Source organism: Lagenorhynchus albirostris, chromosome 9 (genome assembly GCF_949774975.1).
Source record: "Lagenorhynchus albirostris chromosome 9, mLagAlb1.1, whole genome shotgun sequence".
Classification (NCBI taxonomy): domain Eukaryota; kingdom Metazoa; phylum Chordata; class Mammalia; order Artiodactyla; family Delphinidae; genus Lagenorhynchus; species Lagenorhynchus albirostris.
This window is the reverse complement of record NC_083103.1, coordinates 65953900-65972889: the sequence shown is the minus strand read 5'-3', so window position 1 is coordinate 65972889 and position 18990 is coordinate 65953900. Positions and strand designations below refer to the sequence as shown.

General features: G+C 36.0%; 1 protein-coding gene and 1 pseudogene across 1 annotated transcript in view; one reads left to right on the top strand and one right to left on the bottom strand.

Annotated features, from left to right (window-relative positions):
- The window catches only part of NAALAD2 (N-acetylated alpha-linked acidic dipeptidase 2), a 45198-nt gene that overhangs the window by 8983 nt on the left and 17225 nt on the right, over positions 1-18990 (bottom strand). Inside the window, exons 8-17 of the mRNA XM_060160202.1 lie at positions 18672-18770; positions 13630-13715; positions 13235-13354; positions 13047-13129; positions 10761-10824; positions 9731-9798; positions 6625-6716; positions 4476-4566; positions 2641-2905; positions 847-928 (exon numbers count right to left, since the gene is read on the bottom strand). Of these exons, the coding sequence (XP_060016185.1) occupies positions 847-928; positions 2641-2905; positions 4476-4566; positions 6625-6716; positions 9731-9798; positions 10761-10824; positions 13047-13129; positions 13235-13354; positions 13630-13715; positions 18672-18770 (1050 nt within the window). The remainder of the gene's footprint in view (positions 1-846; positions 929-2640; positions 2906-4475; positions 4567-6624; positions 6717-9730; positions 9799-10760; positions 10825-13046; positions 13130-13234; positions 13355-13629; positions 13716-18671; positions 18771-18990) is intronic.
- On the top strand, positions 15303-15535 carry LOC132525337 (mitochondrial import receptor subunit TOM6 homolog; annotated as a pseudogene).

Here is an 18990-nt window from a genome sequence, read left to right as displayed (position 1 = left end):
TAATTTTACTGTGGAAGAAAGGAGCAGAGTAAAGGCTAAACAAGATAGAGTAAAGGGAAGTTGCAGGAGTCTGCAAGGAGGGAGACAGCTGCTTCTAGTGGGCAGGGAGTCCCTTCCACACTTGGAATCTTCAACTCTGTTTTGGGGTGCTGCAAAAGTTCCCTAGGCTGTCCTACAGCCCCAGAGAGAGAGGCCCCTCACAATGACTAATACAGCTTTCTGCCCGGATGGGAGGTGGGAAAGCTTATCCTGATAAATCTGAAAAAAATTAAGAAATGTGACATGGACTGTAAGGTGGAACAAATTATGCTTGTTAAATAATGCTTTGAGTATAACTTTTAAATTATTTTTCAACCTAACAACGGCACGAGGTTAAATGAAACGCAAAAAAAGTATTAGTAAAGAAAGAACTTCTACACCATTCACAGGAATATTGTGACTATAGTAAAATATGCTACAAATGCACTTAAACCCATAGAATTATGAATTACCAGAAATAGTCAGAATTCTTATCATGCAAACTTCTGAAGACATGTCTCCCTGGCCCTTGCCATGGGATGAGTTTTTAGTCTATCATTCAACAGCTATGCCCCTCAAACTGTAATGTGAATACAAACTACCTGGAGAGTCTTGTTAAAGTGCAGAATTCTAATAAAGCAGGTCTTGGATGGGGTCTGATATTCTGCCTTTCTAACAAGCTCCCAGGTGATGTTGATGCTACTGGCTGGCACACCATAATTTGAGTAGCCATGATTCAGAGTTGAATGCTTCTGTAAGTGTACCCAGTTCATTCCAGTCACCAGACTGCTTTTCAAAACAGTAGGGAGCTTTACATTTGAAACTTACTTATTCAGATCAACTTGTGAAAGTCTTCTATGAAAATCGGAAGCAGACTTTGAGAAGTTTTTCACAGCAGAAAATAAGGAATCTTTTTTTAAAAAATAGAAAAGTAGAAGGGAGATTAGTAAGCATGAGTGCTTCATATTTCAAAGGTTCATTTTCCAACCCCCCCATTCCAGATTGCTGTGACTAAATAGATGTTGAAACTATTTTTCTACTGAGTCTTCTTTCAGATCCATGGAAATTATTAGAAAATATTGTAACAAAGAAATAATGTATCAAATTGAAAATGGCAAAATTGGTTCTTAAGGAAATAACAAATTTCAGGGGTTTAAGACATAAAAAATCCTTTTAACTCAATTTATCAGAAACCCAGCATTCATTTATTTATTCATTCAATACTTACTTATTAGGAAATTCATATAGATCTAAGCACAATTTTCTAAATTTTCTTTGCTTCAGTTTCTAGATCTTAGTGCCTGCTGCTCGTCGTAACTTTCTGAAGGTGACTTTTTTTTTTAACATCTTTATTGGGGTATAATTGCTTTACAATCGTGTGTTAGTTTCTGCTTTATAACAAAGTGAATCAGTTATACATATACATATGTCCCCATATCTCTTCCCTCTTGCGTCTCCCTCCCTCCACCCTCCCTATCCCACCCCTCCAGGTGGTCACAAAGCACCGAGTTGATCTCCCTGTGCTATGCGGCTGCTTCCCACTAGCTATCTACCTTACGTTTGGTAGTGTATATATGTCCATGCCTCTCTCTCGCTTTACTGACCACCCGCTACTCATTCTCAGCACCCCTATAGTACCCTCTGTGCATCCCTTTAATAGGTTTTCCCCTGCATTTTGTCTTCTCCTTCCCCATGAGAATTTAAGCTCTTTGAAGACAATGACTATTTCTTAATCTTCTTTATATCTCCCAGGAAATAACACAGCACTTGGTACACAGTAGACACTCAGTACATATTTGCTAAGTTTGATATATACTAAGAATATGTACTCCCAGAATAATAAAAGAAAATGGTTGCAATAAAACAGTAATAATAGCTAACATGATGAGCACTAAGTGACAGTCGCCATTGTTTCCACACACCAACCAAATGAAATCTCCACAGCAATCTTGGAAACATTTTACTTTACTATTTCACTCATAATAAAACTGACACATAGGGGGTTAAGTAACTTTCTCAAGGTCACACAATGACTAAATATTACTGCCAGGATTTGAACCAGGAAACTGCTTCCAGACCCAATGCTTAATGCTGCTACACTACACTACACCACATTTCACTTCTGCTTTGCAGGAGATACATGATGTGGAACAGCAACCACAAAATGGCCAGATATAAAAGGAAAGAATGCTGAAAACCATGTAAAAAAATCCTCCATGTAGAAAAACATTAATAGGTAAATGCTGCAGTAATAGTGATAATAACGTAATACTACATATATGTAGTAGAAGTGGTGGCTTTCTCTACTTTCCAATCTTTGTGTAATATTGTTACATTTTAATAGTATTGTTCTTATAACAAAACATTTTTAAAGGCAGCAATATGGGGAAAATATTTACCAACCCAATGTTTGTAGCACTTAGCAAAATGGATTCATCCTACGAATATCAAACTAAATCACATTCTTTAATAGGTGTTTAAATTTTTTTTCTATAAGTCAGGATTAAGAAATGAGGCAGGGATAAATTCTAGGATGAAATGGTATGCATGGATGACAATAGGAGGTGATATCTTAAAAGTCTAACTTGATGATTATAAAATATCTGTCCAGCCATTTCTTACCAAATGATACTTGATGGTCTCTTAATTGTTGGTCATATTTCTTGGATAAGCTGTAGATACCTGTTGCATAGTTTTCCAAAGATTTTGCATAGTCTTGAATGTTGAAAGGAATGATTTTAGAGTCTGCAAGCTCATAAACCAGTGCTCCTCGTAACTGAGCTACAGCAAGCTGTTTTTTAAACGTGGGGTCGTAAAAATTCTCTACCAATTCAAATGTCTCATAAATTGTATGGTACATTGGATAGCTGCTGTAATTATCTGTTTTCTGAAAAAAAAAAAAAGGTGGGGGGGACCGAGTATATACAAACATTAAATATTCAAATTATAATATTTTATGGAATCATAAAATGATTGTATTAAAAAACATAACCATACGGCACCCTGAGTTTTATCACAATGAGTGAAAAAATTAAGTCTAATTAACTAAAACCCCACAACCAAATTTTCACCAATTTAAAATTTTACCATTATTCATTTTATAATTCATATAATCTTGTTCAAAACACTGCTTCCTGAAACTTTTCCCTATTGCTTTGCTGACAGTTAAATTAAGGAGTACATGCTCAAATTGCATACCAGCACAGTTTAAAATTATCTATCAACTGATTGAGAATGAAAGGTTCTGAGCAGCTAAGTATTGTTATAGCTGAAGGATTATTCAGCTGACACTTTAACAGGTTTGAACTACAGGGGTTCAACTTATACATTAATTTTTTTCAATAAATATGTACTACAGAACTACACGATCCTGAATGTAAAGCTATGTGTGGGTTTTCAACTGCTGGGAGGGTTGGCACCCCTGTTGTTTAAAGGTCAACATTTCAGCCCCTTCCCTCCCTTCCCAAACAGTATATAACCACATGCCATTTAACCTTTGTTACAAAATTAAGGGTTACCATTATAAACATAAATTGTTACAGGGTGGTACTCCACATAAATATTTTTTACTTCTTAGGTCTGCCTTTCCTAACTTTAGTTTTTACCTATATGCTACTTTGCCATAAAACTATCATTCTTATTGCTTTTAATATCACTAAAAGGCATCCCTGTATCAGTCTCTCTCCCTCTATCTGATATTCTGCTTTAAATCTGCATTGTCTTAGAAACTAGAAAACTTTGTTCAGAATGATGACAGTATAAAAGTGAAGAAGCTTTGACAGAGGTAAAGCGCATCTTTTATGTATGAAGTGTAATGAGTATTAGTATACAGATTTATGTATTTATTATGGGTTATTCTGAAGCTGTTTTTGCTTACTTCTCTGTTAGTTGTATACTGGATAGTCAAATTTGCAAGGGATATGTATTCTAGACAAGCAAGATGTTGGCATACTGCAATTATGATTAGAAAATTATTAAAATCTGTGACAAATTTGAGTTTACTGATGTAATCTTCAGTTTGGTTTATGACATAATTTATAACAGACAAACAAACACGGTATAGGTTCAAAACCCGTGTACTCACATATCATCAATGTGTTTGAGTGGCAATGGTGCAATGCAGGCAATGCAGATCAGAAAAGAAGAATTAGATTTTCCAACAAAGCCCACATCAGGAAAAGGATGCAAACCTCTCGGTAGTGATAACCAGCTAAGTACCTGGCATTACTCTATCAACTACCACTTCACTGAATAACCCTGGCAGTGAACATTCACAAAATAACACAAATGATTTCCTAGTCCATCTACAAAGGGACCTACAGGCTATCTCTATCCCTGCAATTCTTCCCAGGCCACATGTCCACTCGGTGCCTGGTACCCAACAACTAAATGACAGAATTCCTAACAAAGAGAATGTGGATGAAGTGCTCTGTATCCAAAATAATAAAATGGCTTACCCTATTCTTAGTGTACCGGACTCTTCCTGAAGCAATTCCAAGTCTCTGAAAATAAGCTTCAAAATCACTTCCAGATCCCAGCTTGTTGATTCTAAATGTAAAATATGATACACATACACACACACGAAGAAATCATGCATAAATAAATAATATAAAATTAAGTAGATGGCACCATGAATCCTGCCCAAGAACTGCAAGGAGTTGTATGGCACGTTTATAAAACTTAAGAAAAGGTATACCACCACACCTATTCATATGTGTGTAAACCTATAAATCTGAGCTGATTGAAACCAGAGTCGGGCAGTGACACTAAATACGGCAGCCTGGTAACTAGGATATCTTCCGTATCTTCAGCGTTTATGGTATTTGTTTTGAGGGAAAAACAAATAAGATACGGTCTCTGCCCTCAGAGGACTATAGTAAGAAAACTGCCATGAGAAAGTCTACATTTAAGATCATGAAGACTCTAAAAGTGCCTTAGTTTATTTCAGAAATAAATCTAATTATAATATATTGCTTTGCATATAATTAAGAAGCCACTACATACATACATATATATATAAATAATATATACATATATACATATAAAATGTAATGATGGGATTTCCCTGGTGGTACAGTGGTTGGGAATCCTCCTGCCAGTGCAGGGGACACAGGTTCGATCCCTGGTCCGGGAAGATCCCACATGCCGCACAGCAACTAAGCTCGTGAGCCACAACTACTGAGCCTGCGCTTTAGAGCCCTCGAGCCACAACTACCGAGGCCTCGTGCCACAACTACTGAAGCCTGTGCACCTAGAGCCCATGCTCCGCAACAAGAGAAGCCACCGCAATGAGAAGCCCACGCACCGCAACGAAGAGTAGCCCCCACTTGCTGCAACTAGAGAAAGCTCACACGCAGCAATGAAGACCCAATGCAACCAAAAATAAATAAATAAATAAAAACTTTAAAAAAAAATGTAATGTCATAGAAGATTTTCGTTCAAAAATAAGTCAGTAAAACAGAATATAAAATTACATATGCATTAAGAACCTAACTATATACTTCCAAACTATTAGACATGTTTTTGAGATTGAGACCTTGGGACGTTTTTTAAATCTTTTTTTCTACTCTAGTGTTTTTTTGAATAAGCATTTAAAACATAGTGGAGGGGCTTCCCTGGTGGCGCAGTGGTTGAGAGTCTGCCTGCCAATGCAGGGGACACGGGTTCATGCCCTGGTCCGGGAAGATACCACATGCCGTGGAGCGGCTAGGCCCGTGAGCCATGGCCGCTGAGCCTGCATGTTCGGAGCCTGTGCTCTGCAATGGGAGAGGCCACAACAGTGAGAGGCCCGCGTACCGCAAAAAAAAAAAAAAAAAAAAAAGAATCCGCCTTCCAATGCAGGGGATGTGGGTTGCATCCCTGGTCAGGGTACTAAGATCCCACATGCTGCAGAGCAATTCAGTCCATGTGCCACAACTACTGAGCATGTGAGCCACAACTAGAGAGCTCGCATGCCACAACTACAGAGCCCACCCGCTCTGGAGCTTGCACGCCACAACTAGAGAGAGAAGCCTGCGCACCACAACGAAAGATCCCACGTGCTGCAACTAAGACCCAACACAGCCCAAAATAAAGAAATAAATATTTTTTTAAAAATTCCTGTAATAAGAAAAAAACATAGTGGAGATACATTTAAACTTTCACAAGACTTATTTGCAATATGGAATGAAGCTATAAATTGCTACCACCAGCTGGTTTTAGAAATAGTATAGGAGTAGAAAACAAATATAAATATAAAATAAATACAAGAAAGCTGCTATTGTATACATGAGAAATAAAAGTTAATTCTTACATAAAATCTAAACTAATTAAAGGTAAAGACATAACTTGGTAGTTACTGATAATGCACCTTAATAAATTTAGAAAGAAATAATCCATCATTCATTTTTTTACTTCATTTGAATTGTATTTATTAATGTATTTAATACATATCTTAATGTAATTTTATGCAAGAATGCAAAATAATGGCTAATAATTTTTTACTAAAAATTTGCAAAAATACTCTCAAATTGTTGAGACACCTGAGAATTGCCTGTCTGGAGAAACAAGGGGCAAAGGGGAACTCAATTGATCATGTGGTAGAAAACGTACATACAAGTAATTTACCTAGGCAAAGTTTTATTTTCAGATGAAGGGTCCTTTTCTAACCAGCTTTCATAAAGAGATTTACTCTCAAAACCATCATCCGGGCTGGAGATCTGGAAAGATAAATCAAATATTGGGAATAAGAGGTAGAATAACTAAATTTACTCCAATATAAAACCACATGTTAGTTAATATCGACTTCTACGTTTATTTTTGTGAACATTTGTGTATCATATTCTTTACAGAAAAATATGTTTTTGAAAATTGCAAGAAAAAAATCCAGCCCAAATTCTTGTTCGTTTATAATTCCCACTTACTTGTAATTTTGCCATGTCCTTAGGAAAAAATTTCTTGCTTATGCTGGTAAACTTGTCAATAGCATTTCAGATTTTTAACAAGTGTCATCAGTTCAATGTTGGGCAGCTTAGATTTCTTTCAGTGGGAAGTCACTGGGAGAAAACTTTATATATATAATATTTACTTTAGTAAATTGCTTTTGTCCAAGATGACCTACAGGGAGGCCTTAGGGCAGGAGACAGACATTAAGAAGCTGAGCTTGAAATTGTCAATATGAGTCCTGGTTTTGTAGGGCAGATGGGGTGAGAAGGAACTGTTATTTTAGAAAGTCTGTGTTTAAACAATGTTGGAATTTGATGGGTTTTTTAAAAACTACACAACCTCAGGTTTCTAGCTGGGAATTTTAAGAACTTATGTATATACATAAACATTTTTTATTACCCTCATTAAACATATACTTACAAACTTATACTTTCCTTTTCTTTCTCCACTCTAAGAAAAGCAGAAGCATGTGGTAGAAGAAAAATCATCATACATATTGGCTGCATTTTGTTTGTTGGTTTACAGCTCTGCTTTGTTCAAAAACGGACCAAAGACAGACCCTACTTATGAAATGCTGAAAGCATTATAACTTTTGGTGTATTGCTTCCTTTCTTTAAACCCTAGTTTCCCACATGTGGAAATGGGGATACTGGTACCCATCTTAATCCAAACAATATCTTCTCTGATATCTTCTCAGGCCTTTACACAGAGTTGGTTATTCCTTCATCATAGCATACGAGGTCCTCAGCTTAGAAACAGTCTCAGCACTCCACAGAGACACCCCCTTCCCACCAGCCTGTGGGAGCTTCAGGGATGTTCTGCTCATTTCCAGCCAAATGACTGGGTTCTACTCTGTACTCTGCTTCTGCCAATTTGCACCAGCTGAGATCCTGCTCCAATTCCTACAAACTGCTTGAACTGAATTCCCTGCAAAATCCTCTTCATTTTCCGGAATCATACCATCCAGGTCTAGCACCAGCCAGAACTGTGTCCCTATGGCCTGTACAGCTAAGATCAGAATTTTCTGTTTCAGCTATATGCACTGTCATAATTGCTGGTTCTCCCCCATTATTTCAACACCTTGTCCATTTCCTGCTTCTATCAGGCAGGTAGGTTCCCTTCTCTCCAAGCTCAGCCCTCTCCACCACACTCCCCAGCATGGTTTGACCGTGCCAACACACACTAGGGGTTGATAAAATTGTAATAAACAGTTTAGGAGGATAAAAGTCTCCTTTTTCTACTGGGTTTTTGTATGGCCACAGATAAGCATCTGCCTTTGTACAAAGGGGGGATAGAATGAAACTTCTGCTTATTGGTCCTGAAATTATTGCTATCCCTCACATCAAAGGCAGGAGCCACCTCTGTAGGACAGAACATGAATGCATACCTTGAGGAGGGTTCTCCCAATAAAGATTGTCTTTACAACTTGCTTTCAGATGAGGTGTTTTTATGGGACATTCCAATGAAAGGATCAAGGACATAAGCTACCCAATACAGTGAGAGAGTTGTGATAAGAATAATGAGAGGACTCTCATTTGGGAGAATAAGATGTTAAAGACACTAACAGTGAAAAGGAAAGGGCAAGATTAAGGAAGATTGGGAAATAGTACCTACAGAAAATTGATACCTACTTCACATTGTCATCTACGTGATACCTACTTGAAAGAAATACGTCTATAGTTAAATCCTATAACAGGTAATTATTTAATGATGTACACAGATATTTAATGAACAGATTACATAATTTTTAGAGATTTAGAGTACATTAGAGTTTTCAGAGTATTTTATATATCAATAAGTAATATTTATAAAATTCCTGTGTGGTAAGTAAGCATGTGGAATTATTTCCATTTTGCTTTTAGATTTACTGCAGCTTAACCTATTCACTACACTGATACAGAGTAATCTTTCTAAATGAATAAATATGATAATGTACAACCTTGTTAAAGATTCTTGAATTTCTCCATCACCAAGTTTCTGAACCCCTATTTGTCATGCCCCATTTTGTACCAGCCTTTCACCAACACCTTATGCTTAGGTCACACTAAGTTACCTACAGGTCAAGAAATACATTCTTTCATACCTCCACATCTTTTTTTAGGTACTGCATCCTCTGCTGAGAAAGCGTCTCCCTTACCTTCACATCCCTCCGTATTACAGCCCAACTATTAATTCTTCAGGAAACATCCTCTAATGTTTTCCCACTTCCCCAGCTGCCCCAGGATTTTAGCTTCTCTGTTCCACAATTGTTCTCCATTGTATATAGTATCCAATACTCTAGTGAAATATATATAGTTCCTCATTTATAGGTCTGTATCCTCTCTAGATCACAGAGTATTTGGATTCAGTAATCTTTTCCTTTTATCATTGCTGCTGCTAGAATTCATTTTATAGGGCCTGATACATAGTAACCACGTAATAAACACTTGTTGAATGAACGAATGAATGAGTAGCCAAGGCAATCTTTGAAATCAAGGCTTTTCCATTCCAGCTCAGCGTTCTTTCTGTTATATAAAAATGCCTATGCCAGACAAAATGACAGACCCCATACTTTATAACAAATGTATACAATTATTAAGAACTATTATTAGGACAGAAACTAGCGCTACTATTTTCATAGTTATGTCACATAAGTAAATATTATATTAAAGATTTTGTTCTGCTTAGTTATTATATCAATACAAATCAGCTATGTGTCGCCAGTTTAAAAATAAGTATCACTAATTTAGAAAACAAGTTATTCACTTACTATTCATCAGAAAACATTAAGACAGAACTACTTATATACCTCTTTTGTCAGTTTATACACCAATTGGTAAAGAAGGGGTGTACAGTCAACTCTGAGAGTATAATTGCCTGAAAAATAAATAAGACACACAGAGTATATTAATACTTCCAAATGAAACTCCAATCTATTTAATTCTAACTTTATTTTCTAATTATAAACAAGATATAATTACTTCAAATTGAAGGCATCATTCCCAGAGAATTAAAAATAGTGTGGAAATAATTCTTCAGGGGTGAGAGAGGCTGCGGTAAACACTTAGGACATTGGAGGGCATAGTTGGATTTTGCTGCTAAGGCAGCAGCTCTCATCCTTCAGTAAGGCAGTATCACTTAGGGAGACTTTAGCAAAGGAAGTGATAAGGCCACAGTATTCTTTCTTCATTCATTCAATTCTGCCTTTTTTTCTTTTTTCCCTGGCTGTGCCGCTCGGTTTGCAGAATCCTAGTTCCCCGACCAGGGATACAACCCAGGCCCACGTCAGTGAAAGCGCTGAGTCCTAACCACTGGACCGCCAGGGAATTCCCTCATTCATTCAATTCAATAGTATATATCAAGTCATTAGACTACAGCATGTCAGTAGCTAGTAAGTGTGCTTTGACATTTATCTAGAAGTAATAATACAGTGAAAGCCTATAGATACAAATGTCACATGTCAGGGTCAAAAGGAAGTCTGTAGTTTGTACTCACTTCAAATTTGCTCCAGTACATACAGGAAGTATTTCTGTATGAAATATTATGTAGACCAGTCCTTTTACTATCTGCACATGAAGAATGTAATTAAGTACTAGAATTTTAACTAGTAATCCAAGATAGGCAAATGGTAAATATACTAAAGAAATTAGGATCAATAGCTTAGTTATGAATCATATTGATTCATTGGAATCATAATGATTTTCTCTCTGGTAAAAATGGAAAATGGAGGTATTATAGAGGTGTCTCATAGGAGAGGATAATCTTAGAAAGTTTACAAGCTGAATTTACAGACTTAAATGATGGTATACTATTTAATAACAACCCAAAATAAAATTTACCTTCTATAGATGAATCTGAGTTGATATAAGCAACGCTTCTCTCCTGAAGTGATTTTACATTCTCCTATAGTTGAAGCAAAAGTTGTTACTTAACTCACAGCATTTAGAATTGTGAGAATGTAAAAAAAAAAATTTAGTATAAGAGTGGTCTGCAAATACCTTTATAAATCAAATGCCTATGCCTTTGACAATAATTTTTGAGAAATTATCTGATTGGTTGACAACATTAACTCAGTTAAAACAAGTAAGAAAAATATTATGATGCTGTAGCTACTGTTTATAGCAATAGCAGTGAGCCCTGAGGCAACAGCATTTTGAAAATGTGGTTCCTTGATCCCCTGCAGCAGAATATGAAGGGTAAACTTCAAGGAATCTCAGCCCCACCCCACATCTACTGAATAAGAATTGCTCAAAGTAAGGCCTGGAAATCTATAATTTTTAAAAGGTATCCCTGGCAATCCTTACCTACATTAAAGTGTGAGATCCACTGAAATTGGACACCCATGGAAATTTATCATTTTAAAAGTGAGTAGTTGGAAATTTCCATTTATCTAAATATTTTTTAAAAGATATGAAGAAAAAGAACAAAAAAGCAGGAGAATTGAGAAAAAACAAGAGAGAAAGAAGGATGGACAATAAAAAAAGATGTTCTCTCTCTCTCTCTTTCTCTGATTCACACACACACACACACACACACACACACACACACACATCCAAGAAAAATAAATCAGAGAAAAACTAATGTCATCACCCTCAGATGAGAATATGCTGAGAGACCACTTTACTTCTCTCTCTCTCTAGCTTTGTACCTTATAAGAACATGTTACAATAAAATCATTTAAAGCTGTGAGTGATTATCACACAAATGAGGATTCTTGCCTCTACAGTTGCCCACACAGGCCAGATCACAGCTGACTGTGCTGTAGATAGAGTAAGCGTTCCCATTATAACAGATTTAGAGTAGAAATAAAGAAGATTCCTTAACTATATTTAAGGAAGGTGGGACTTCCCTGGTGGCTCAGTGGTTAAGAATCCGAATGTGAATGTGATCAAGAATCTGGTAGAAAACTGGAAACAGTATTGAAACTGTCTTTTAACCCTCATGTATTTAAATTAATGCAAGGCATATTATATCTTGGATTTATTTTAAGCTGCTGAAATTATAGGAACAGAGACATGTATTTATATATACATGTATTCATAAGAAATTACATATTTCTAAAAGTAAATGACCTTAATGAAATTTGATGCATCTAAATTAACAGTCTATTCCAAAATACATATTCATAATACCAACATAATAGTAAAACCTCGGAATATAAATGGAATAAAGCAAAAGTGATACAAGTGACTGTATGTGTGTGATTTTACTCCCATATTTATTTATTTCATATTATTATTTTAAAGTAAAGTACGAGGAAAGGAGTCAGAAGGAAAGCATTTAAAAACTAGACACAATGGCAAGAATTATAAGACATACTTTAAAACAATTCTATAATATCTGGACTTATAAAAGATAAATAGAGGATGATGGAGGGAAAGTGCTTTATGGCGCACTTGCCTTTATAAAAATGCACAAGCTTACCTTGCACATTTAGAAACTTAGAGATACTCAACAGAGAGGCTAAGGGAAGAAGATAAAAGAGGGGGCCTAGGAGAGACACTTAAAGGCTAAGCATTAAGACCCAGTGACAAATAAAGATTAATCATAACTGAAGGAAAAATAAACCCTTGAAATTGTAACTCAGTTTACAAAATTATCATATTATACTCAACAATCAGGAACTTTTGTGAATGGTAAAATATACCTATGGTTACAGTTATACATGGAATCTGTAAATGTGAAATTACAATCAAAGTATAGTCACCTTAACAGAACATCTTATGTTCTCTTAGATGGAAGAACTCCAAGGAAACTTCAGAAGCTTGAAAATTAACTCCAAGTATCTGTATCAGTTTTTACATAAGTTAATTCATTTGTCAGAAACAGCCTGCTAGTTTTAACTACTTTTGGAACTTAACAGATTTTTTACAAAACAAATACAAATAGAAACTAAAATATTTTGACAATAATAAACAAATTTGTTTGTAGCCCAATAATTAAGAGGATATTCTGTTTTGCCAATCTGATATGATAGTAAAAGCAAACTCTAATTCCTAAATTCTCTTGGGTATTTATCCAAATTAAAACCATATTAGGTAATGGAACCTATCTGCGATTATCCAGAGATACATATATTTGTTCCCTGTTGACCAAGAAAATAAGAACTTCTCTGTCTTATTTACCTCAGCCCATTCTGTGGAACCCAGAAGTCCAAATTCTTCTGCATCCCAGCTGGCAAAAATGATAGTTCTTCTTGGTCTCCAGCCTGTAATCATTGTTAACATACATAGTTAGGTACACCTGCCTAAAAACAAAGGAAAATTCAGCGAAGTCACTTTTTGTCATCACCTACCAAAGAAACATTACTTACCTCTACTCATCAGTTTGCCAAAACTCTGAACAACTTCTTGCAAAACAGAAGCCCCACTGGTTGGGTCAATACCTCCAAATACCCAGGAGTCCCGATGACCTCCCAGAATAACATACCTGTCTGGGAAAAAATGTGTTCAAAAGAACTACAACTTTGAATACATTATAAAGAGTAGTAATTTCTGTTTTTAAATTAAACTTCCTCTCCCTTGAGTTTCCCCATAGAAAATAATCAACACCATAAGGTAGAGTCTTCTTTTAGAATTATACTTTTTTATTCCAAATTTAGTTGTTTCACATCAGCCAGAAAAAAATCAATTGTTGACTAAAATTTATCTTCTCTTACTCTTGTAATCTTTGTAAGAACAAAATGTCTAAAGTAATCCACCAACTCACCAGGTTCCACAGATCCTCTGATAGTTCCGATTACATTGTAAATCCTTGTGATTTTATTGATGTTATGAACACGCATTCTAACCTTCCTAGAATTTCAAAGGGAACAAATTACCTCACATAGAACATTATGTCTAACAGCTTTCTTCCGTTGTTTTATTATGAGAAATCTCAGAAGTACAGAAAACTGTATAATAGGACAATAAATTCCCAAATACCCACCACATAAATTCAATAATTGTAATATTGTTGAATCACTTGCAAGGAAGTTGCAGACATCATGACAGGTCACTCCTGTGTACTTAAGCATGCTCCTTAAAGCCAAATTTTAAAAACCAAATATCAATATTTTATATTTTTCCTCCCTCATAGCTCTACTGTTGATATTTATTTAAAGTTCAAAATATTCTATTATTAAACATGTCTTGGGTATTCATTCTAAAATTTTTAAATACACCCTATACAATTACAAAAAATAAGGGAGACAGCCCATTATCTATTAAAGGTCAAAGAAGCTTATTTTTAATGTGTTTTATATTTATATTAATTCCTGCTATTCGGTAACATTTTCCAAGATTATTGAAATAGTCTATCAGTACATTGTTAAAGGGCTGACTGAATGCTGCCTATAAGAAACATGATAAATTCTATTGTTAAATGGCAATTTGAGAAGCACCTGCTAAAATGTACAAGACAACTATACGATGAAACCTTTCCAGGTCACCACTGTTGATTCTGATTTGGGCCTGCCTTTTAAATATTCATTCATCAATTATAATTAACCAAATTAGAATTCACAGGAAAGAACAATCAAGCTCAGAAAGTCAGAAAAAAATGCCATTCACGTTTTATAAATCAAAAATGATATGGGAAAATGTTGAGCCTCTTTTTCACAAAGGAACAAAAGTTTTTAATCTATGGTGGGCTTACAGAAGGTGGGCAGGGAACCTACTTAGTACTTCCTTTTTTCGGTATGCGGGCCTCTCACTGTTGTGGCCTCTCCCGTTGCGGAGCACAGGCTCCCGACGCGCAGGCTCAGCGGCCATGGCTCCCGGGCCTAGCCGCTCCGAGGCATGTGGGATCTTCCCAACCGGGGCACGAACCCGTGTCCCCTGAATCAGCAGGCGGACTCTCAACCACTGCGCCACCAGGGAAGCCCGGTACTTCATTTTTGAATGGAAGAACAAACAAGTCAAATCCTGTATATTGTTAAGTGCAAATTCTGGTTTTTCTCCCCCTAAAAGTACACTGTGCTTCTGAATGCATATGTAATTCATGTGCAGTATTCAACTAAAAGTGCCTTTGGGGGAAAACTAATCAATGGGTGTTGTTTTGCATTTTAAGACATTAAGTAAAAGATTTATTTTTACTAGAATGATAAAAATTAATAGCAAAAATACTCTTTAGCATGTTTCTAAGTATATGAGCCTAAGATCTATTAGTAAGAAAGCCAGTTTCATTGATGTATGTCATTAAATGAAGAAAATTAAGTAAAGAATACTGTAACAATGAAGAATGAGGAAAAAAATCTATTTTAATCTAAACATGAAAATAAACTGGCTATCTGCTCAGATTCTCAAAGAAGCTCATCTACATCTTTAATCCTTATATCTTTCTGGTTTTTAGTATCATTGACTCCAGAAGTACCTAAAAGAATTATCTGGAGAGGTGCTGCTATGGCTTCCAGTGGGGTTGGTGTGAACGATGCGGGCTCAGCAAATAAAGTTCCCGAAATTCTGAAATTCCGGACAACTTGGGAGATTGACTTTGGGGCGTCTACTGCTTCACCACCAATAGGAATGACTTCCAGAGGAATTTGATCCTCAGTTTGGGACTCTTTGCTGTGGGAGTTTGGCTGGACAGGAATTTGAGTGACAATGACCTAAAGGCACCTCAGCCAGAGGTGTAGCCATAAAAACACATAGAACCCCTGTGCTGTATCTGAACCTTCCAAACACAGTGCCTCCCATCTGTGACCATTACACGACTTGCCCTGATGGCAACTGAAGTTTGATTCAGATGGGCAAATTTCCTTCCCTGCCTTGTAATAGAGAAGAACTTCTTGTACTCTATTACAAGTTATTCATTAAGGGATGTAGCCTATAAGCTTAAATTATACATAATGGCCCATCTCTGGGAACCCTGCTTCCCAGGTAATGAACATTAAGTTAAAATATCTTTTTTTAAGCTCACAGGAAACAACCTGACCAGGCCCACCAGTGAATGACTGCAGGGAGGAAGAAATTAACACATCCCCTCTGCAGGCTGACAGGAACCAGGAAATGTTTGACTTTACTCCCTCCCCTTTTAGTATGAAAGGAGCCTGAATTCTAACTCAGGCAAAATGGTTCTTTGGGGCACGCCATCTTCTCGGTCTGTTGGCTTCCCGAATAAAGTAGTTATTCCTTGCCCCAGCAGCTCATCTCTCAATTATTGGCTGGTCGTACAGCGAGCGATAGAGCTTAGACTTGGTAACAGCCTGATTTCCTTTTCTTTGCTGAGTCTATTCAGAACACCCTTCTCTGGTCAGCAGGCAGGTTTCAGCTGAAGTGTTGTCCTCTATTCCTTAAAGTTCTGTACATAGTTCCTAAGTTTCTGAAGAGTATGGTCTTTGCTCTTGTCTTTGTTCTTGATCTAATCTAATGGTATTTTAACAAATATTTGAAATAGAGATTATGCACAAAGGAAAAAAAAAGAATTATCTACAGTTGACCCTTGAGCAGCATGGGTTTGAACTGCATAAGTGCCTTTACATGTGGATTTTTTTCACTAAATATGCACTACAATACTACATGATCTGCAGCTGTTTGAATACACAGATGTGAAACCTCAGATATGGAGGGCTAACTGTAAAGTAATACGCAGATTTTTGACAGGCGGGGGGCTGGTGCCCCTAACCCCTGTGTTGTTTGAGGGTCAACTGTATTTGTTTGTCTTGTTATCACCTCAAACTCATCATGTTCCAAATAAACTAAACTTCAGAATGTAGGCTCCACAGGGCAGGGATTTTTGCCTGTTTTGTACACTGCTGAATCCCCAGTACGCAGAATGGTACCAGGGGTATAGTAAATGCTCAGTAAATAATTGTGAATTGAATGAATATACTCCTGTGTGGAAAAACTGAGAACAACCTTAGCTCAACCATCAGAGTTACCTCTGCCTATCATTATCTTTGACTAGACTATTTTACAACTCTGTAGTGACAGAACTTAACTTGTAGTAATGTAGTAATACAAATAATTCATGCCCACTGAAATGCACAATTTCTCTAGTGAACGTTCAATTGATTTACTTCCCCCAATGTGGAAGAAATCAGTTTTTCAGCTATTAAGCGCACTCATTTCAGCATTCCTAAGGAGCTCGTTTTTTGTACCATCTTTGAATTCTCCTTCGAACCAGTTTTAACTCCTTTCTGGTCCCCTTATTAATTAATGCATTAAATAAAATTTTTACACATGTTCAGTTTATATTTGTATGAGAATTATGGTTTTACTTAAAAAAAAATCCTTTATCGTTTTTGGAAGTCCCACTGAGACGTACATGGACTCTGCTTGAAGAACCAAGAATGGGCAGCTTAAAACCAGACGTCTTCTTTTGGCTCTCAGATGTAAATCCCAAGCAGCAGTAGAATTTTAACTTTGCTGAAACTCTGTATCTCTAACTTAATTTTTTTCTACTGATTCTGTGTTTTGTTTATGTTTCTAGTTTGCTTACAGTAGGTAAATTATTCCCTATTTGTGGTAGCAATGTTTAAGAATTCAAGGTTTCATGCCTTGTCATTTGGTAATCTCTGTAAATGGATCCATAGATTATCAAGATCTCTTTGGGGTGAGAAATTACATACATAGTCTTGTTTTTAGCAATTTTTAAAAAAAATTTGTGTATCTGCCCATTTTGAGTTAAAATCGAATAGGATTTTGTGCCCATGGTGAAGGTGAACAGTTTTTTGATATCTTGACCAAGTAAATGTTCTCTTTCTGAGTTTACTCTTGAACTGTGACTGAAGCTATATGTTTATTGATTTCTCTGTTTGTATGTTTCTGTTTATAAATCAGAAAGGCCTACATCTTTCATTGTGTGCCTCTAGACAGTATTAATAATTAGACAATAAAGTCTTTTATATCGAAAGAACTCCATTCTAATTGAGAGAGAGAGATAATAAGCACTTATATAAAAATATTTCTAAAATCCCCATAAAATAAAATTGAACTTCTAATACTTTAAAAGTTCAGAAATAAAAAAAACTCTTACAGAAATTAAAAAACATTCTAAGAATACAATTTCACATTGTTAAAGTAAATTGTTAGCAAACAAGACTGATTTAATCATTTTAGCTTAATAAAAACAGTTATATTTTCTCTGATTTATCAGTGTTAAGTTTCCCTTCCTCTCTACATTTCAAGCAAATCAAAGTACGTAAAGTTCTGATCATGTCATGATGTTCTGCAACTCTGTATAAGCTGTTCTCTGCCTCTGGCATTTCCTGCCTATCTTGATACAGTGGAAAACTTATTTTTTCTGTAGAATTAAGCTCAATGAACACATATTCTGTGATCACTCCTCGAAGTGCTCTCATGGGTTAATAACAATAATACCCAAAATGCTAAGTGTGTTGAGCCTTACAGTAGTTACTTGCTTACCCATTTTAACTCATCTAACCCACCCACACAGGAAGTGATCAACAAAGGTTGGCTCCTTTCTCTCTTCTCTTTTACTCCTTCCCTCAAGTTAACCTAGTGCTTCACATGCATAGCATTTTGACAGTTATCTGAAAAACTTAAAAAGGTTAGGTGAAGAGGGAAGTTAAAATGTTAAACCTATAACTCAAATGTAATTTTTGAGATTTACAAAACAAATGCTGTGATATCACTGTTGGAAGAAGAATTTAATACATCATTCCATAAGTAATTTTTAACCAATATAAAATAATTATGAAAAATGAGAAAAAGAAGATAAGCAAAATATACCTGGCAGAATATTTATCTTGACATTTTTCCATTAAACATGTAAACCTTTTCTAGGATACTAAAGTAACATAAAATTACCTGAAAGAATCATGCCCTATGAAGCCAGGCCCGATGTTATAATCCACCTTAAGACTTCCCTTCCAGCTCTCATCTGGTGGAGCAGTTCCTCCCAAATAGCTGTCAGGAGAACACAAAAATGACAGATAAATGCTGAGCGTCACCATTTCTTAGAAGAAATCATAAAGTGTGGTGATGAGATATTTCACTCATTCATTTAACAAGTATATATTGAGGATTTACTAAGTGCCAGGTACTGTAAAATTTCCTTGCCTTGTGGAGCTTACATTCTAGTGAGAGAGTCATAACTGAGATAAATGAGGAAAATGTTTAATATATT